The 20891-nt window shown below is 61.8% G+C and overlaps 1 protein-coding gene across 4 annotated transcripts in view; it reads left to right on the top strand.

Annotated features, from left to right (window-relative positions):
• Window positions 1-18606, top strand: part of RNF216 (ring finger protein 216) — a 107100-nt gene extending 88494 nt beyond the window's left edge. For all 4 annotated transcript variants that reach the window (XM_045821028.1, XM_045821020.1, XM_045821006.1 and 1 more), the window contains 3 exons: window positions 1452-1674; window positions 15484-15553; window positions 16190-18606. In XM_045821028.1, coding sequence (XP_045676984.1) covers window positions 1452-1674; window positions 15484-15553; window positions 16190-16509 — 613 coding nt within the window. In that variant the 3' untranslated portion in view covers window positions 16510-18606. The remainder of the gene's footprint in view (window positions 1-1451; window positions 1675-15483; window positions 15554-16189) is intronic.
• Window positions 18607-20891: the final 2285 nt, after the last annotated feature.

Below are 20891 nucleotides of genomic sequence, written 5' to 3'. Positions count from 1 at the left end.
GAGCCTTAACATGGAGACTTGGCAGGTGTGTTCACAGTTGCTGAGCGACTGAAACCCTGAACATGTGTATTCTGTGACTTGGTCGACAATATAAATTCACTTCATTTAAACTTCGTCTGCTTGACAGTGTTTCCTGTTCAGCAAAACTTAGAACCCATTTGTTCTTCTGTAACTTGCACTGGGTTTAAATTCTTTTCAAGCCCGAGTTCTGCCTGCCTTTATTTTGGGTCATTCACAAATTAGACCCAAATGAATAGCAGCCAATTTCCTAATGCATTTCTCTATTTTTATAAAGAATGGTCTGGCTCCTGAGGAGCATACTGGCCCAAACTGCCACACCAGCCTTCTAAATACGAGTGACCCAAAACCCCTGCCTGCCCCCGACTCGCAGGGCTGCTCGCACTGAGCAGGAGAACCGGCCGCAGTGGGAGGAACGCCGCGGTCCCTCGGCCCTACGAGGGATCCCGTCTGCAGGGCAGACCTCATCCCCGCCCTGTTACCGGCGCGGCTGCTCGGACCACGGCGGGATGAGTCCCAGCTTCAGGGCTGTCTGCCCTTTCGGTCCTTGGCGCTCGTCCCTGGTCTCAGCAGGCACACCTCTTGGCACCTCCCTGTCAAGGCCACGCCTCTTCGTGCCAGCGGGGCACACCGGCACCGCCTCTGCTCTCTGCCTGCAGGGAACTGAGTGCGCGTAGCTGGAGGCACGTGGACAGTTACAGGCCGAGGCACGCGTGTCACGAAGAGCGTACCATGGGTGCCACGTGGCTTGCCAGGGCCGGCTCTCGGCGTGGGGGGAGCCAAGGCCTGCCACCTCGCCCCCCGCCGTCTGCCCTCCCGCACCAGTTCCCGCGCTCCTGGGGGCGGGCTGCTTCCCGCCAGCTTCCCGTCGGTCGTGTGTGCCCGCCTCCTCCCTGCCAGGGGTCCAAGGAAGTGGGGTTCCACGGGCTGTGGGGCGTCCCCAGCTGGGCCCCGCCCCCTTGCCAAGTGTTCAAACATTCAAGGTGCTAATACAACTGAGATAGAGGCATACCGGCTCTCCACTGTCCTGATTTGTACACATGAACGCATTATTTTGGAAGACCCTCAGTTATTTCTCTCCACTCTAAGCCTACGGACACTCCTCTGACAAAGGGAAGAGTCATTTTCTAATGTGCTGCATGCCATGTACTCTTCCAGGGTACTTTTTATCTTACCTGTAGTCCTAAAAATTGGGGTTCCCCAGTTTACAAATGAGGAGTCTGAGTCTCTGTCAGTTGAGGAATCTACCCCAAGCCAACAACTGGTAAGCGGAACCCGGTGCTCAGACTCCGGGACGGAGGCGCCCCTCACTCCGCGAGCGCACACACACACCTCCCCCTCCCCAAGGGCCCAGCAGCCAGACGCGGGCGGAAACCGGTCCTCACCGGCCGCGCGCCCCTGCGCTCCGCAGTCACGCCGCCGTCTCTTTGCAGAGAGGAGAAGATGACCGCCGCGCGCATCCGCAAGTGCCACAAGTGCGGGACCGGCCTCATCAAGTCCGAGGGCTGCAACCGCATGTCCTGCCGCTGCGGGGCCCAGATGTGCTACCTCTGCCGCGCGTCCATCAGCGGGTACGACCACTTCTGCCAGCACCCCCGCTCCCCGGGGGCCCCCTGCCAGGAGTGTTCGCGCTGTTCCCTCTGGACCGACCCCACGGTAAGGGGGTGCGCGGCTGCCTGTGGCTCCGGGGCGGGGTGGGGGGGTATCAGGAAGGTGATCCAGTGAAGTGAGGGGTTACGCATGCAGAACACATTGTGTGACCCGTGAGAAGACAGGAAATACACACACCAGTAACCACAGGAAGAAATATTCTGAAAGTGACCAAAAAGCTACTCCTCAGAAGCAACATGCCCAGTTTATGAACTTGCAGTCTTCCAGGGCAGTGGTCCCCAGCCTCTGGGCACCAGGGGCCAGTTCCATGGGAGACAGTTCATGGGGTCGGGGTGGGGAGGGGCTCGGGCCCTGATGCCAGCGAAACTTCGCTCCCCTGCCGCTCGCCTCCTGCTGTGCGGCTGGTTCCCAGCAGGCCGTGGGCCCGTATGACCGTTGCGTCCCTTGCTTTAGGGAATAAAAATGGTTTATGCCATCTGAAATATTTCCGAACATAGAAAAGTAAGGAAAGTTTTACATATATTTACATAAAACCTGCATAGTTCTGATACCAAAATGTGAGAGAGAGAACCCCAAAAAAGAAAACTATAAACTTACCCTACTTGTTACTTTAGGTTTTAAATTCTCTGAATAAAGTACCAACAGATAGAAACCATAGCTAAGTGAAATTACTTCTGGATGCATCCTTGCATCCAGAAATGCAAGTGTGGTTCAATATTAAGACCTCTTAATATAATTCAGCGTGTAATAGCTTTAAGTGGTAAAAAGACATAGGACAGCCCTGGCTTGTGTACTCAGTGGGCCGGGCATTGTCCTGCAAACCGAAAGGTCACTGGTTTGATTCCTGGTCAGGACATACGCCTGGGTTGTGGGTCAAGTCCCAGATGGGGGCATGCAAGAGGCAACTGATCGATGTTTTTCTCCCTCCTTTCCCCTCTCTCTAAAAATAAAATCTTTTTTAAAAAGGTACTGAATAAAAATCATATCCACTCTTAACTTGAGCTTTTAAAAATAGTATTATAAGGATGCTGTACATAATATTATATTTTTAAAGCCCATACTTCAAAACTGTCTTTATTAGCATGTTTTTTAAGATTTTATTCTTTTTTAGAGAGAAGGGAAGGGAAGGAGAAAGAGATGGAGAGAAACATCAGTGTGTGAGAGAGAGACATCAGTTGGTTGCCTCTTGCACATGCCCGAGCTGGTTGCCTCTTGCACATGCCCGAGCCCACAACCCAGGTGTGCGCCCTGACCAGGAATCAGACCAGCGACCTTTCGCTTGTAGGGCAATGCCCAACTGAGTCACGCCAATCAGGGCATTGTTGAAATGTATTTAATAGTGAAATATGGCCCTGGCTGGTGTGGTTGAGTGCCAGCCTGGGAACCAAAGGGTCGGCAGTTCGATTCCCAGTCTAGGGCACATGCCTGGGTTGCAGGCCAGGCCCCAGTAGAGAGGCACAAGAGAGGCAGCCACACACTGATACTCCTCTCCCTCTCCTTCTCCCTCAGTAGCCTCACTAGTTACAAAATAGAGACCAGAAACAGACCCATAAGTACTTACTGCATGAAAAAAGTACCGTTTCAGTTCACTGGAGAAGTGATAGGTTTGTTCCTTCATTCTTAACTATTTAGTGTTGCCAGGGCCAGTCCGGCAGAAAGCCCCGTTCTCAGGAGGTTGGCAGTCTGACCCCGAACCCGTCGTGCAGTCGGTGCCCACGTGTGGGGGTGGGGGAGTGAGGGGCGGGGCGTGTGACGGGGGCTGCGGGAGGAGGCCGGCCCAGAGCGGTCGGGGGCGGCGGCAAGGCAGGCCAAGGGGGTGAAACAAACGGCCTGTGTGGGGACCTGTGTGGGGGCCAGAGGGGGCCAGTGTGGCTCGCAGGCGGTTCACGAGGGGAGGAGAGTGAGGGGTGGGCGGGAGCCGGGCTGCGCCCCCCACCCCCCCCAGCTGCGGTGGGCGCTGTGGCTGGCCCACGCGGGACAGCGGCCGGGCCTGCCGTGAGCCCTCAGCGTCCCTCTGGCTGCCGTGTGGACGGAGAGGCCGGCGGAAGTGGCTGTGACACACAGACAGGTGTTGTAACACGTGAGGAGGGCGTGCCTCGGCGGGGAGTCAGTGGACACCCCTGCGTCAGTGAGGGCGGTTTCGTCTGGGGCTGTCAGAAAGCCCCAGCACGGCCTCTGCACGGCAGAGGCTTGTTTCTTCCTCGTGGGTGAGTCTGGGGGGTGGGGCGCTCCCACTAGTACAGCATGCAGCTCCGAAAAGCAGTGCTACGGATCTGCGTTCACAAACGGGGGCGGGGGGGGGGGTGGATGAAATATAAACAGCGAGCAGCCGGGCTCGCAGGCCTAAGTTACCCCAGGGGCAAGTAGTAACAGAAGTGACTGGTGCCCATGAAGGAGACCGGGTCCGGGAGACAGTAGGGCATGGTGGGGACTGCGGCGGCAGGAGAGACCGTGGGCCCCGTCTCGGGCTGCTGCTCAGCGCCCCCACACTCCCATTGTTGCCGGATGAGATTGCGCTCAGTTCCCATGGCTTCAGATTGTCCTGAGAGGCTGGAAATCTATTTTAATGTGAAATCTCCCGATTTTTATTGGTCCTTAATAAAACTCCTGAACTATCTTTAAAACACAGTTTAAGCCAGTTCTTTATAAGCCAAAGAAAAGTCTCAGGGGCCACCGGCCTGCACCGTCCCTCACCCGGTGCAGGGCGTCTCAGGGTGCCTGACCAGAGGGTGTGGGGGTCGCAGCTGGTCCCTGGGAAGGCACAGCAGAGCAGCCTGGCGGCCAGACCCCAACCGTCAGAGCTGCCAGTTTTGGAAAGTACGGAATCCTCTGGAACCAGGTGTCTGTCTGCCTCTCAGGGACAGCCTCCTCACTGGGTAGAAAAGGGGGCTGCGGCCCCAGGAACTGCTTTGCTCCCGCCGCTGGCTGCTCTGTGGTTGCGTGAGGCCTCACTGAGCCTCCCCCGCCGCTTCCTCCACCCCCGCACCGCCAGGGAGGACTGGGAAAGGGAGGGGGGCTCAGCAAAGAGGGGCCACCCGCTGCTGGTCGAGGCGGGGGCGCTGGGCAAGGTGACCCAGCGGCCTTTTGTGACAGGCCTTCGCGGGCGGAGTGGCCCCTACTGGCTCGCCCCTCCGACCGCCTGGCCGGCAGAGGGGGCCCAGCACCTCCAGGAACTCCGGGAGGCGGTGGGATCCTTCCCCTTCAGTCGCCCCTTCTGAGCAGCGTCCCTCCCACCGCCCGTCTCGTCTCTGGAAACAGAGCAGAGCGGGAGCTGCCGCGAGGGAGGCGGCCTCGGGCCTGGCCGGTGCCAGGCGCTGCTCGTCTCCCTTCTCCCCGTCCTCGGTCCCTCTCCCACGCGTGGGGTCGGTTATAACGGGTTCCCGTGCTCTGTTACCTTGCCTGGGTGCCAGGCTTGAGGTTGCCCCCTTGTTTCCTGGTGGAGTTGTCTTCTGCCCTGGGGAAGGCCCTGGCTCTGCTCAGAATGAAGCTGGAAAGGAAGATGGGGCGAGCACACGCCCCTGCGATTTCCCCTGGTGGCCGCGGCCGGAGATTCTGTCCCCCGTGTCCCGTTCCCATCACAACTGGGATCGGCCCCGTTTCCTTGATCCTCACCAGGAGGCCGATGGAGTTCCAGCCCGGCGTCTGCTGGGGCCCCGAGAGCACACAGCCGTTCAGACGGCCGGGGACACACAGCGTGCCCTGTCGGCAGCGCCTGCTTTCCGCCCAGGGGACCGGCGGGGCCGGGAGGAACCGCTGCCCGGTCAGCGGGGGGTCGTCCCTGCGTGGTTGGGGGGCAGTGGAGGTCCGGTCTTCGGTGACCAGTAACTTTCCTTCCCTGTTAGTTATCAAAACTACACCAAAACGTTCAACCACGAGTCTCGGAAAAACAAGGCGTCACTCGAGAAAGAAGAACACAGAGAGGCAAACACGGTCGCGGCAGACCGCGGCTTTCTGGTTCAGAGGCCAGACAGCAGAGCCAGATCTCGACACACAAGTGAACCCGGTGTTTCGCGGCGGGGGTAGGGCTCTCCCGGAACGTGCCCGGAGCCGGGTCTGCGGCTCCTCTCGCGCCCACGTGCCCGCGGGAGCGGGGGCTCGCACTCCCCCCTAGCCGCTGGAGTCTGTGTCGGAGCAGTCGCTGGCAGCCTGGGTCCCTTCCCCAGAAACAGAGTCCTGCGGACCTTGGGCTCCGGCCGCCAGGGCTGCCCCGAGTCGTCCTCTGCAACTCTGTTTCTTTAACCTAAGAGTCTGAGGCCTGCTCATTTTCATGGAGACCCCGGGCTTTCGCAGCCAGTTTACAGTTTGGTCCCGTTACATCCTGGCTCTTGGTGAGGCAACCTGGTTATTTTTCCCAGGCCTGCAGCGGGTTGGGGTGGACAGCCAGCCACCCGCATGTCCGTGCGTGTCGTCCCGCGACAGCGCTCTGAAGTGGGCGCGCCGTCCCGTTGCGGCGGCAGGGAAGCCCGCTGAGGGTGGCGGTCCGCGAGCAGGAGCGTGGGTGTCCAGCCCAGGTCGAGCCGCTGGCCTGCCGCCTCCCCTCAGCGGCTCCCGCCCCCCCAGGCCAGCCCGTGTGCAGGTCTCCCTGACGGCGGGCGGGCGGGGGCGGGGTGTTGCGGGGGAACCGGTGAGGAAAGCTGGAAACCCACCCAGGGGGAGAGCCCAGACGTCAGGTCGGAAACTAATTTGTGGCTTCAGCGCTTTCTTCAACTTTTTGAATTTACTTTTTACAAAAGAAATACATATAGTACGGTGAGCCCCCGTGTTACCCCTCCCCCAGCTTCCACAATTGGCCGCAACATTTTATTTCTAGTCACTGTTTCAGTACCATTGTTTCCTTTACAACCTGGGGGCGGGACCAGTTTCCTGTTGTGCAGATGGGGAAAATGACACTCGGGTCTCTTGGTAAAACCCGGATGCGAGCCCGGGTCTTGGACCAGAAGTGGGCTCCTTCCACTCCGAAGTCCTCACGCCCTGAGTGAGGGCTCCCAGGCACAGGTGCCCCCGGGGCCCTGAGCCCAGTGAACCCCGCGGCCTCCTGGGGGCGGGACCCTCCCAGGACTCTTCCCCACGGAGCAGGCTGCAGACGGTACAAAGCGGCCCGGCAGCTTCAGGCTCGCATGTCCCTGATGGAGGGTTTGACCAAGGAGGACAGCGGCACGGCTCAGCCCGGTGCACGCGGCCCGTGGCTGGGTGTTGTCTTCACAAAGGCCAGCAGGCCCCAGACCGAGCGCTGGGCCCTGAAAGGAGTCAAAACAGGGCCACACGGCAGGCCGCCTCCAGGCCCCCGTGGGGGAGTTCTAGAGGCAGAGGTGCTGGGTGCTGGGCCTCCGCGCCCCGAGGAGATGGCCGCAGGAGCGGCCCAGAGCCTCCGGGCCTTCGCTCCGCCCGGCTCCCAGCACAGGGTCCAGACCCCAGCTGCACAGCATGTGCCCCTCGGGGCTGTGCTCCCCCCTCCTCCCCGCAATTTCCTGTTGCAGGGGGACAGCTGGAGCCGGGGTTAGGGTCTGGTGTGGCTCCGCGATCCGCAGCCGATCTGGGAACAATTTGAAACTAAATCCTCAGCTCTTTGGAAGCCTTTTATGAAATCATTGCGAGTTTATTAACAACAGCTGCGGCCACACATGACCTGGATCCCACCCCACCCCACCCCCAGTGCTGCAGGAGGGAGGCGGCAGCTGACTTGCAATTCCCAGTCACCTTTTCGAGGGGAGGAGAAGTTACATGAAGGAGAAACGCCACCCATCCCTTCTCCGTGGTCCCGGGAGGCTGGACGGCAGGCAGCCAGCCGGCCGGCCCTGGGACAGAAACGTCGAGGAAGACAGGCGCAGGAAGGCTGTTGGCAGCCCCGGCAAGGCCGCCCTGGGCCGACGGCTGAATGTCCGTCTCAGGTGCCTTCAGCGTGCGCCCGGCCGTCGTCGTCAGTACTCGAGTGGGGGACACGTGCTTTCTCCCCGTAGACCACTTGCGTGCGTGTGTGTGTGTGTGTGTGTGTGTGTGTGTGTTTTGGCTTTTTATTTTCAGAGGGGAAGGGAGGGAGAGAGGGAAAGAAATATCAGTGTGTGGTTGCCTCTCATGCGCCCCTACTGGGGACCTGGCTGGCAACCCAGGCATGTGCCCTGACTGGGAATCGAACCCACAACACTTTGCTTTTGCTTGGCTGGCTGGCCCTCAGTCCACCAGCCAGGGCTCGTTTTCTCTGCCTTTTTGTTCCCCAGTCTAGACCTTGCTGCCCTGGTAGAGCTGCGGGCTTCCTTACTGAGAGATGAGGGGCTGGGGTTTGTGGCAGGGTTTTTTTTATTATTATTATTAATAGAACCTCTGGTGAATTCTACCTCACTTCCTGCCAGCGTGTGCATGCTGAGACCGTGTTTGGCGAGGCCGGGCCCTGCCTTCTACTCCTGCCTGCCCCCCCCCCCCCCCGCACCGTATTCCCCCGCCCACCTCCCCAGGAAGCGTGGAGCAGGCGTGCCAGAGCCAGAGCAGCCAGCACTTTCTGCGTCCTGCTGAGCGCAGGGGTTCGGGGGAGGAAGGAAGTGCAGCCTGCCCCCGCTAAGATGCGCCTGCTCCGTTCTCACTGAAAGCGTTGTCTAGATGTGCCGGGCGGGGAGAGGCTGGCACCCGTTCTGCTGTGACCCTTTGTCCTGGGCCCTGGCTCCCGGGGGGGGGGGGGACTGCACGTGTGCCCGCCGTGGTTCCCCAGCCTTCCCAGCGTGACGCGGACGGCTCACTGCCACTGCACCTGGCGTCTTGTTACACCCCCTCTTTGAGACCCACCCCTCTTGGGGCCTGGTGGTCACTCTCCAGTGACCGCCCCCTCCCATCTCAACCAGCGCTGCTCACGTGCGCGCTCTGCAGATCTGCTGGGAAGTTTCCCCGAGGTCAGGAGGGGCCGGGAAGAGGGCAGAGAAGAGGACTCGTTGAGACCTACTGGGGGGGTCTCAAAGGCCAGGGAGAGTTGTGCTGGGGGCGGGGGGGGCGGGTGTGAACCTCAGCGGCCTCTCACCGGGACTGGGAGGGGACAGCGCCCAGCCTGCCCCTGCGGTTTCCGGGCTCCTGAGCTCCCGGCTCCCCCTGGGTTGTCTTAGGGATGGCACATGCGCGTCTAGGAGCGCCGGCCCCAGAGAAGAAGAGTTCCCGCACCTCTCCGGGGGCCTGCCCCCTTCTCTGCTGTGGGGCTGTTGTCTCCTTGGGCGGGGCTGCTTTGTCCTGCCCTGTCCTGTGTGCAGTGGAGAAAGGAGAGTTCAGAGTTCCGCTCATTCCAGAGAGAAAGAACCCTCTTGTATTTCAAGAAGGGTAAGATGCACTCTTTCTAGAACAAAGCAGGACCTAAAAATAGTCACCACTGACAGAGAGGAGGGTGGGGCGGGCCGGCAGGGTTCCCCCGCAGAAGCTGCGGCTCAGGAGCCTGTCGTCCGTCCGAGTGAGGGGCTCCGGCTCTGAGACCCGGCGTCCCGGATCCGAGCCTCCCAGGGCCTCAGTTTCCTCCTCGTCCGTGCTGTGGGGCCCGGTTAACAGTCCCTGACTCACGGGGTGGGCACGGAGATGACCCCGGTGCGAGGCACTCAGAGGAAGAGCTGGCACGGGGCCCCAGCACACCTGGCTCCCTGCGAGGGGTGCGGCCCCGCAGGAGGGCAGCTGGTCTTCCGAGCGCCCGCAGGGCCCTCACGTCACCCTCTTTCCTCCCATTGTTCCCCGCTTCCAGCGGCCGGGCGCGTCCTAGATCTGCAGAGGGCCAGCCTTTTTCGCAAGTGTCCTCATTCACCGTGCGCGGTGACGGTTGGGGTGCCCGGCACGTGTCCTAGGGAGCTCACCTCCGGGAGGGCTTCTGTGGCCCCCTCTGTCCCTCAGCCCCAAACCCAAGGAGTGTTTTTGGTTTTGTTTTTGTATTTAATATATTTTATTGATTGTGCTATTACAGTTGTCCCATTTTCCCCCTTCCCAAACTGCCACACCAGTTGCCAGTATGTACTCCTCCACCCTGCACACCCCCTCCCACCCACATTCCCCCCCTTTAGTTCATGTCCATGGGTCGTACATATAAGTTCTCTGGCTTCTCCATTTCCCATACTATTCTTACCCTCCCCCTGTCTACTTTCTCCCTACCATCTATGCTACTTATTCTCTGTACTTTTTCCCCTCTCTCCCCCTCCCACTCCCCTACTGCTAACCCTCCATGTGATCTCCATTTCTGTGTTTCTGTTCCTGTTCTAGTTGTTTGCTTAGTTTGCTTTTGTTTTTGCTTTAGGTGTGGTTGTTAATAACTGTTGAGTTTGTTGTCATTTTACTGTACATGTTTTTTATTCTCTTTTTCTTAGATAAATCCCTTTAACATTTCATATAATAAGGGCTTCGTGATGGTTAACTCCTTTAACTTGACCTTATCTGAGAAGCACTTTATCTGTCCTTCCATTCTAAATGATAGCTTTGCCGGATTGAGCAATCTGGGATGTAGGTCCCTGCCTTTCATGACTTGGAATACTTCTTTCCAGCCCCTTCTTGCCTGCAAGGTCTCTTTTGAGAAATCAGCTGACAGTCTGATGGGAACTCCTCTGTAGGTAACTGTCTCCTTATGTCTTGCTGCTTCTAGGATTTCTCCTTATTTTTAATCTTGGCTAATGTAATTATGATGTGCCTTGGTGTGTTTCTCCTTGGGTCCAACTTCTTTGGGACTCTCTGAGCTTCCTGGACTTCCTGGAAGTCTATTTTTTTTTGCCAGATTGGGGAAGTTCTCCTTCATTATTTGTTCAAATAACTTTCCCACTTGCTGCTCTTCCTCTTCTCCTTCTGGCACCCCTATAATTCTGATGTGGGAACGTTTAAAGATGTCCTGGAGGTTCCTAAGCCTCTCCTCATTTTTTTTGAATTCTTGTTTCTTCATTCTATTCTAGTTGAATGTTTCTTCCTTCTGGTCCACACCGTTGATTATAGTCCCGATTTCCTTCCCATCACTGTTGGTTCCCTGTACATTTTCCTTTATTTCACTTAGCATTGCCTTCATTTTTTCATCTAATTTGCAACCAAATTCAACCAATCCTGGAGCATCCTAATTACCAGTGTTTTGAACTGTGCATCTGATAGGTTGGCTATCTCTTTGTTGCCTAGTGTTATTTTTTCTGGAGCTTTGATCTGTTCTTTCATTTGTTTTTGTTTCTGTTTTTTTGGTTTTTTGTTTGTCTCCTCGCCCCTGCTACTACATATAAGGGGCGGAGCCTTAGGTGTTCACCAGGGCCTGGTAACCCAAGTTGCCGTGGTGTGACACTGTCTGTGGGGACGGGTCCGAGAGGGAACAGTGGTGCTTGCTCCGCTCTCTGCCGGGTTGCAGTCACTGCCCCCGCTTCCCACAAGCACAGTGGTCCCTTCTGGTGCTGGTCTCCATGCGGGCGAGCCTGGGCGCGTTCTGGGACCCTGAGGGTCTCTCCAGCAAACTCCCCTGCGAGGCTGGGGGTCCCTCCCTCCGCCACCTCACCCCCCCACACACAGGTGTTTCCAGTCGGTGGCCCGGGGCCTTGTTTCCCCCGCGCTGGGACCCCGGGTCTCGAGGTTTGTCCCGCTGCCCGGGTGGTCCTCCTGGTCTGCATGAGCGTGGGGCCGCCCGGTCGGCCAGCCGCCGCCTTGCCCGCCCTGGTCCTCCACCGCCACTTTGCCGGGAGTCCTCTCCGCCCCTCCTGCCGGTCTGGGCGGCCGTTCCTTCTTTAACTCCTTGGTTGTTGGACTTCCATACAGTTCCATTTTCTGTCAGTCCTGGTGGTTTTGTATTTGAATTGTTGTCCTTTCTTTGGTTGTGTGAGGAGGCACAGTGTCTCTACCTACGCCTCCATCTTGGCCGGAAGTCCCAAGAAGTGTTTTGATGAGGGGCCAGTGTTCATATTCCATCTCGAAACAGCCGCACACTTGCCTTCGCCCTTCAGAGAGGGGGAGGGGATGGGGGAGGGAGAGACGCACCGGCTGGTCGCCTCCCGCCTGCCGGCGGCCCCTTGGTGCACAGGCCTGTGCTCAGTCCGCTGAGCCACACCAGCCAGGGCCTCGCTCTTTTTTTCTTAACATTAATTTTTTAAATTGTGGTGAAATATGTATAAAATTTACCATTTCTGAAGTGCATAATTCAAACGGCCTTTGCTCTTGAGGAATTTAAAATGCTTAAGAGAAACTGCCTGTGAAAGGAGCACACACCCCGCCCCAGAGGAGGGAAGAAACCTTCCCCTCGGAGTCGAACGCATGTGGCTAGAACGCAGCCACAACTGCACGCGTGTTATACAGCGTTTCAGGTCTCGGTTTCCAAACACAGTGAGTGTCCCGCGGCTCCGACCAGCTGGAGAGAGTTGAAAACTGAGACTCCTGACCCATATTCTAGGTGCACCTAACAATTTACTCATTATTTATGGTAACAATCACTGCTCAAACAGCTGAGCGCTGACATTTTCTGCTGAAATGCAGGCTGAATCCAGACTCCAAGGGCACTGCCTGCAGGGGGAGGGCGGGGGTGTAAGGACAACCGGTCTCGAGTCCACTGGCCAGATCAGGGGCGATCAGAGCCAGGGACGGACGGACCAGGCTCCGCCGACTCTCCAGAAGGTGCGGGACCGGGGCCCCGGGAAGAGCCCCTGCCAGCGGCCGTGCCCCACCGCCCTGTCCTCCAGGAGCCGGCGGGTCCCTGTCGGGAAGCCCCGCTCACGCGCCTCCGCAAGGGCCTCAGACCCACCCGAGGGCCTGCTGACACGGCGCTCGCTTGGTGCCGCGCTTCTACCAGGAGCATCCGGGTTTGTGACAGGAAACCTGGTGCTGATGACAGGCAGGGCCCTGCCCGCCCGCCCCCCCCACGGCATGACCGAGGACCTGGAGTCTGCTCCCCGAAGGGGGAAGCCCCTCTCAGCCCCAAGTCTCCCTTACCCTGACAGAGCTGTGTGGGCCGGCCACTAACGCTGACCCCGGCACTAGACCAGAAGCTCCAGGAGGGGGGAGGGGCCATCTGCCTACTGCCTGCTGCGCAGCCAGCCTGGCAGGGCCTGACACGCACCAGGCGCTCAGCGCTTTTTTTTTTTTTTTTGTAAGACTTTATTATTTATTTTATTTATTTAGAGGCGAAGGGAGGGGAAAAAGAAAGGGAAACGTCAGTGTGCAAGACAAACACGGATCGGTTGCCTCTGGAACACCCCCAACCGGGGGCCTGGTCCCCAACCCAGGCCTGCGTCCTGAGCAGGAAGTGACCGTGTGGCCTCTCCGTTCGCAGGACAACGCCCAACCCACTGAGCCACCCCGGCCCGGCCGGGGCCTGGGCTGCCTCCTGCAGGAAGGGTGCGTGCGCCCTTTGGGCCCCGCAGCCCGACCAGGTGCGGGCCGGGGAGTCTGCACGGACTGCCTGGGTTCTGCAGGGAAGCTGTCGGGGAGGCGCTGTGGAACGGCCTGAAGCGTTGGCCGCCGCTGCCGCCACCAGGTAGCCGCCACGTGGAGCAGCTCGCCGTCTCGGGGCGCGCTGTTCCCGAGCTGTAGAGGAAGCCTGAACGGGTGGTTTCCACGGTGCCCTCTGGGCCGGGGGGGGGGCCTTGGGCCTCCGCTGGGGACCGCTGGGTGTGAGCACACTCCGGGATGAGGTGGACATGGGGACGCGGTGGTGGCGACGGTGAAGGTGATGTGCTACTAGTGGTGACTTAAAAACAACTGGTCAGGAAGCCTGTCACTCGTGCCGTGGAAGAGCCACTGAGTCCTGACCGGTGTGGCTCAGGGGAGCGTCGTCCCATAAGCCGAAAGGGCGCAGGTTCGGTGGAGAGCCAGGGCCCCCAGCCTGGGGTGCGCGTTCGGTGCCTGGGCCCCACGTGTGAGAGGCGGCCAGGCTGTCTTCCTCGGTCCCTCGACGTTTTCCTCCCTCCCCCGCCCCCTCCTTCCCTCTCTCTCCAAAATGGGTAAGTATGTCACTGGGTGAGGAGTTAAAAAAAGCCACTGAGAGAAACGCTGGGGTCATCTCCCAACCTGTTCCACTTTCTCGTCGCTAGCCCTCAGCCAGAAGGCCGAGGGGTGATGTGCTGCTTTTTCTCGGAGCTTCTCCGTCTAACCCCGAGGTGCTGCCCCCCGAGGTGCTGCCGTTGGTGCGCCCTCCGCCCTGAGCAGTGGTGCCTGCTTCCCGCCGCGCCCCGCCCCTCTCGCTCCGGCAGCCTGCCCGCCCGCCCGCCCGCCCCACGGTCTGCACAGGTGCGGGCTGAGGTCGGCAGTTCGTACTGGCTGAGAGGCGCAGGCCGCTGCGCTCCCACTTTTCGTCCTGATCGATGTCCCCCTTGTTCTTGTTCTGTTTACCTTCTTTCTAGGCCGGCCCTGGCACCAAACTAAAGAGGTTTGCCAGCTCCTCACCTGGACGGTGGGTGGGGTTTATCGGGACGCGCACGCAGAGCCCTCAGGCTGCCCGCCACACTCTCGGCTCCTGCAGCCCCTCGTGTCCGTGGGCTTAGTGAGTGCACGTAGAGCAGTACGTCCCCACGTGGAGTGTGTGCGAGGAGGCTGGACGACCGTGTCTTGGATTTTTCCTTTAACAGCATTTTTATGCGTCACCTGGGGGCTGGACAGGACCCCCGTCAGGACCCCTCCCGGACACGTGGCTCTCTGGGGCGCGCAGGCCCTGGGCAGCTTCTCACGTGCGTGATGGGGTCTCAGCCATTGTCACCCTCCTCTTCCCCGGGCCTTGCTCACCACACCGGGCCAGGGGAGGCTGAAGAAGATGTGGGTGTGTGATAAGGATTTCCCAGTGTCAGAGTTGGAAAGAATCCTTGAGACTGTGAGGCCATTGAGTCCAGACCATCGTGCGGCGCGAGGCCCGGAGAATGGAAGCGAAGTGGCCGGGGCCCACTGCTGCCCGCGGCACAGACTAGGCGCGTAACGCAGTTCCTCTGTGCGGCGGCCGCTCCCTCGCCCGTCAGCTGCCCTGCCGGGCAGAGGCTTCCCCAGCGGACGCGGGCAGTGCCCGGCACGGCAGGTCTCTGGCGCGCGCTGACAGCAGCGTCTGCCTCCAGCGGCCCCGGCGGCTCACGGCACTGTGGTGGGACCACAGGTCGCCGTCTGGGCTGGGACGGCGGTGGCATGCTAAGTGAATGGGCAAGCTGTCGGTTGCTCAGCGCCACGGTGGGACTGCCCCGCTCTTCTCCGGCCCAGGGATTTCCGGGGGTCCTCTCTGGCTCCTGCGCTCCCCTCTGTGGCCCTCCGTTCCCATCCGAGCAGTTCCGTGGGTGCCGGCAGACTGTCAGGGCCGCAGGTCAGCAGGGAAAGGCCAGGCTGGGGTGGCGCTGGTCCGGTCCCCAGGGCACAGCTGGCAGAGCGCTGCTGCTTCCACGGCCCGCCGCCACCAGGGAGCCAGAGGCCAGCTTGGGGGCCCAGTGGGCCTCCGCGGGCGTTCGTCCAGCGAGTCGGCAAGACTGCTGGGCTCCACGCGGACAGGCTCTGTGCTCGGAGTCTGTAAGCTCAGGGTTCGTCAGGCCCTGCCTGCCCCAGACTCTCCCGCTTCCCAAACCCTCGGGTTCTCCGCCCGCCCCTCAGAGCTGGAGGGAGGTCCTCCCCTACCCACCCCGCAGCTGCGTGAGCAGAGCGGGCTCTCGGCCCAGGGCCCAGCAGCCCGCTGTGGTGCACAGACCCCGTGCCTGCCTCCCAGCCTCCCGGAGGGCTTCCTCCCCGAACCCCTCCAGGGAGGAAGGAGGGGGTTCTCGGGGCACTGGGGGTGAGTGGCATGCCGGCCCAGGACCCCGCTGGTCAGCAGCAGGTCTTCGGCTTCTCCCAGTGCCGGCCAGCGGCACACCGGCGTCCCCGGGCTCCCGGCGGGGCCTCCCCACCGCAGGCGGCCGGCTGAGAGCCAGCTCGTCTACCGTCTTGTTCTTCCAGGAAGATGACGAGAAGCTGATTGAGGATATCCAGAAGGAGGCCGAAGAGGAACAGAAAAGGAAGAACGGAGGCAAGTGCCCCTCCCCACCCCTCACAGGCCAGCGCGGCGCGTCCCCGCCGGGACCCTGGCTCTCCCCGGACCCTGGCGCTCACCGCCCAGGGAGCGCCGTCCCTCGGGCGGCTGTAGATACGCGGCTCGTCCTGCTCCCTGTGGGGAAGGCCGTAAAAGCTTACATACGGTTTCAGCGTCTCCTCGATGGCCAGAAGGTCCCAAGGGGTGGGTTTCAGCGCAGGAAGCACGTAGCAGCCGAACCAGACTCCGAGGACAGTGGGCCCAGCCCACCTACGAACGCTCGCAGTGGCGTTTCTGCGGGCGGCCGTCCAGCCCGGCCCCAAGGGGGCCTCAGAGGCTCGGCCTGTCCGACCGGATCAGCCCCCGACCTCCCCAGGTGGTCGCTGTGGGGGTGTCACAGTCGGATGGAAGGACAATTTTGTCCTTAGTGACAGCTGGGGGGGGGTTGTGCTTTAAGGGGGCCTCCCTGTGTGCACAGTCAGGGTTCCCGGCCTCGCCGCCGCCGCCTGCTGGCTCCCAGCTCCAGCCCCCGGGCAGGCGGGCCCCACACCAGGGCGAGGCCCCAGGGGCGGAACCAGACCTGGGCGCGGTTGGCTCCCACTGTCCCCCTGACGCACCCTGTCTCCTCCCCAGAGAACACCTTCAAGCGCATCGGGCCCCCCCTGGAGAAGCCCCCGGAGAAAGTGCAGAGGGTCGAGGCGCTGCCGAGGCCTGTCCCGCAGAACCTGCACCAGCCGCAGATCCCCCCCTACGCCTTCGTGCACCCGCCCTTCCCCCTGCCGCCGGTCCGGCCCGTCTTCAACAACTTCCCCCTCAACGTGGGCCCCGTCCCCGCACCCTACGTGCCTCCGCTGCCCAACATCCGGGTCAACTATGAGTTCGCCCCCGTCCACCTGCCCCTAGAGCACAACCTGCCCATGCACTTCGGCCCCCAGCCGCGCCATCGCTTCTGACGCCTGAGCCGTGCCCTTACCAGAGCGCTGTCCCACCCCTAATAAAGCTGAAGTGACGAACGGTGCGTCTGCAGAGAGCGGTGAGGCGGGGGCGCCGCCAGGGCTGGGCTGCAGCCGTTCAGGTGCCCGAGGGCCTCCGGGGCGGCCCCCCGCTGCTCCGAGCCCAGCTGCTGGCCCCGCGCAGAGGGCGGAGCGGCGGCCACAGGCCCGGGAGCACCGCTCAGGGTGGGGAGGCTGCAGACCGTGTCCCTCGTGTGCAGGACACCACCCCGGTGACAGTCCAGGGTCCTGTGGGCTCTGCTCTGGCTTGTCTGAGGTGTTCCCTGTTTGCTCCCTTGGGGTCACTGGCCCTCCAGAGCGCTGGGCCGCCGCTCCGACTCCGGGAAGTCCAGTGCGCTCCCCCCGAGTCCGGCCGCTCGGACGAGCCTGGGGGCTCTCCCAGGCAGCCCAGCTACTGAGGAGCCGCCTCTGTCACCAGCCTGGCAGCGAACAGCTCCCCTGAGGCTGGTGAGGCCATGGGTACCCCCATCCCAGGAGCTGTCCCTCCAGGTGCCCTGCAGGCCCAGCAGCCGCCTTTCTCAAGGTTGAGTTCATGGTCTGCGTGGGGTCCCTGCCGTGTTCTCAATGCCTCTTCCTGCCGAGCCCCAGCCTGGGGTTTGGGCCTTGTCTGAGGCTTTGCCCCACCCCCAGCCCCCCACTTTGTGGGACGTCACGCCCCCCTGGGCTGCAGAGCAGAGGCCTCTGCTGGGACCGCGCCTGTCTCCCCGGGTTGGCCCGTTTCTGTTGCTGTGGCTCTGAGGTCGGCACAGTTCCCAGGAGCCCAGCGCGCATCCATGACCTCACAGGGGACGGGGGGCCGAGGCCCGTCCCTGACACGGCTCGTGCTCCCACCGCCAGAGGTGTGCGCCCCCGGCCTGCTCACTGCTTGTGGGACCATGCGTCGCTGTCTGGTCACCCACCGCCTTCAGCTTCTTAGATGTGTTTCAAGAATTAGAACGTGGGGGACCTGCCGCGTGGCGCCTCCCTGCCTCTCCTGCAGTGGAGCCCTTGGCAGGCGCACGGTCGTCGGGGCCAGGGGGCGGGTGCGGGCAGGCAGGCCTGCTCTGAGTTGGCACTGCCTGCAGCGGCCCCCTGGGGGCCACCTGCTCCTCACCGCCGGCCTCGACGGCAGTGACAAGCACCTTCGAGACACGTCCCCGTGTTTCCCCAGGGGAGGGTCTCGGAGAGCCGTCAGCCGCCCACAGGTACCCACCGGGTGGGGAGGGTGACGGCAGGCGTGTCCGGCCCCGCTGGTGGCCGCTCGCCCTGGCCGCCTAGGCCTGAGCCGGTCATCCCGCCTCTGCCCCACAGCCAGGGAGTGTGGCCCCGTGGAGGGCTCCGGGCAGGTGGCACGCCCCTGTCCCTGCCATCCAGGAAGTCCCCCAGGACGGGCATGCAGCGACCCGGAATAATGGTTTCCCCCAAGGCCACTCCGAGGACTCGTCCTGTGTGGAGACTTCGGGCTGTTTCTGGGCCTCAGGGCTGCTCAGGGGGCCTTTCTGCCGGCGCCTGGTCCCTAGCAGTCTGCTCACCAGATGGACGTAGGACAGCCCCTGCCGCGGGGTCCGCCCTGCACAACCCGCCGGGCACCTCCGTGCTGCGGGGGCAGGGCCGAGACATGGGCTCCTCCGGAAGCAGCCGTGCTAGGGGCGGGCTTCGGGGGCGAGACGCGACCACAACCACCTGCCGGCCAGCACTGACTGAGCTGCACGTCGCCGGTGGCGGCAGTCCCACAGAGGTCAGCCGTCCAGGGGAGCAGGAGTCCCCGAGGCGCCTGGCGCCTGGCCCCCTCCCGGAGCAGGATGCTGGCCAGCAGCAGTCCCGTTCCACTTGCCTTAAAACTGGACAGAGGAATCGAGTATTTGCACTTAGCCAACAATTGTAACTCTTTTTTTAAAGTGCATGACCTGTCACTTTGTATAAAAACAGCAAAAATGATTAAGTTTTTTCTTTCTGGTAGCAAAAGTACATAAAATAATTCTTTTTAACTACTGTGTGTAAAAAGCCTGTATCATATGTACCTTGGACTTTTTGTAAATAAATGTTTGTGCTCTCTGCTCCCTCGGGTTTCATTCCCCCACCTGGCAGGCGGGCTCGGCCACCCCGACGAAATTGCGGGCTGCACAGACCGGCCCGGTTCCCGGGGCGACTGGACCCAAACATCCCTCGACGGAGACGGCACAGCGGGATTCGATCCCAGGGCAGCAGCCCGCTCCCCACGCGGGTGTGAGTGGGCGACCCAGTGTGCCAGCCCTGTGTGCAGCGCCGACCGGGGCCCGGGTTGGGCACACATGGCATTTTGGCACAGAACGCCCTCTGGGAAGTTGTGGGCAGTCCCTGGTCCGGGCCTCTGGAGCGGGTTTGCCCTGGGGAGCAGCTGGCAGCAGCTCGGCCCGCCCCTCCCTGGAGGCCTCGGAGACCCGGAGACGGAGGGAAGGGGGAGGGGGGAGAGCGGAGAGCAGCGCTGACCACAGAACTGAGCTGGGCCGGGCCCCGCCCCTCAGGGGCCCCCTCCCTTGGGCCCACCTCTTCCCTGCCCACTGCCCCCGCCAGCGGCCCCATCAGGGCACCTCCTCCTCCCGGGTGCCAGGACCCACGCCCGCAGCCGTGGGCCCCGAGTCCTGGAGGGCGTCCCGGTGGGCCACGGTACCTGGGCTCAAACCGAGCTAAACATCTTAATGAAACACAAGGCTGTTCCTCTGCTGCTGTTTTCGTTTTTCTTGAGTGAACTTGGGGGGGGACGGGGTATGTCCGAAAAAAGCACAGCTGCCCTGGCTGGTGTGGTTCTGGATTGGCAAGCCGAAGGGCTGCTGGTTGGATTCCCAGTCCGGGCTCCTGCCTGGGTCACAAGCCAGGTTCCCAGTCGGGGGCGCTGGAGAGGTAACCCATCGATGTTTCTCTCCCTGTCTCTCTAAAAATAAATACAGTATTTTTTCTGAGTGCACCTGACCCTTGAACAACGTGATAAGGGGGCACCAGCTGCCGCGAGCACGCGAGTGACGGCAGGCAGCCATCCCTGGCAGACCCGGCCCCCCGCCGCCAGCCTGCCCCGCAGCCACGCAGTTGCGAGCTGAGAGGGTCAGTCGGGAACGCGCCGCGTGGGGCCGGAGCCTCGCCCCGCAGTCCGTCCGAGGTAAAAGCGCCCTGCGCCCCCACCTCCCGAGCGGGCCGCTGTCTTTAAAACGACCCACGTCGCCCAGTCGCTGCTGCCGTCCGCGGGGCGTATGTGGCGTCTTTGCAGCGAGGTCACAGACGTTCTGCAGCTTCGGTGACGAGAACAAGGACGCGGACGGGGCCACCGTTGACAACACTGAGCTGGGGGCTGCGGCCCCGGAGGAGGGGCTGCCCTGCCCGGCCTCCCTCGGCCTCCAGCGTCTGGAGTTTGGAAAAGGGCAAAATAAGCCCTGGACGGGGCCTAGGGCGACACGGCGTCCGGCCCGAAGACCTGTCTGCACGGAGACCTAACCAGACGGCAGACGCGACCGCCGACTGAGGGTTTGCAGCAGTCCCGGGTGGCGTCGCTGTGCTGCGTCGCACCCCCCCTCCCCCGTGGAAAGGCCTGCCTTCTCCGGTGACGTGCCGGCCTTCCCCTGCCCGCGAGCACCCCCGGCTTCTGTCTCCTGGTCGTGGGATCGCTCGCTGGGCCTCTTCCTGCCTGAACTAGTCCTTCTTGAACCGCTGTTCCCATCGGAGTCGAATAAAGGCTGGCTGCCCCCGACCCCGAAAGGCAGAGTCTGTTTTGGGGTCCACCAGAGGCGGATGCGCAGTGGCTGTTTCCCTAGTCTGCTCCCCCCACCTGCGTCTCCCTCCAGGTGCCCCGGGTCATGCGCAGCTGCCGGCCCGTGGCGGCGCGAAGGCCTGCGCAGCGGCGGCGCCTTCCCCGGCAACCCGCTCTCCCGCTCTCCCATCCGGCGTGCGCTCGGCGTCTGCGGCGCTGATCCGACGTGCTCACGCCTTCTGTTCGATTTGCCACGAGTCGGTCGTCCAGGAATTCCCCGTTAAGGGGGATCCAGATGCTTGCAAAGGGCTGCCACCGAGCACACCTCCGAGCGCGACGCCTGTGTTTCAGGGCCCGAGAGAGTCTCCAGTGGTGGGGGGCTCAGAGTCGAGGACGGGGCGGGGCTAACCGGGACTTCTGCCAGGTTCCCGCCCTGGGCGCAGGGAGCACCCTGAGCTGCGCTCCGCCCCTCCAGGCCATGGCCTTGCACCCAAGGTCTGTCTGCTGGCCGAGGGCGCTTCCTCTGGAATCTGAGCTCCGGGAGGCGGCGCCGGTACCGACACCCCTTTCTTTACAGAGAGCTGCCTCCAGGTCAGGGGCGGCCGTGGTCGTGCTGTCCGAACGT

Source organism: Phyllostomus hastatus, unplaced genomic scaffold, assembly GCF_019186645.2.
Source record: "Phyllostomus hastatus isolate PE091 unplaced genomic scaffold, TTU_PhHast_1.1 phas_contig_150, whole genome shotgun sequence".
Taxonomy (NCBI): Eukaryota; Metazoa; Chordata; class Mammalia; order Chiroptera; family Phyllostomidae; genus Phyllostomus; species Phyllostomus hastatus.
The sequence above is the reverse complement of the archived record's forward strand: the minus strand, read 5'-3'. Positions and strand labels throughout refer to the sequence as shown.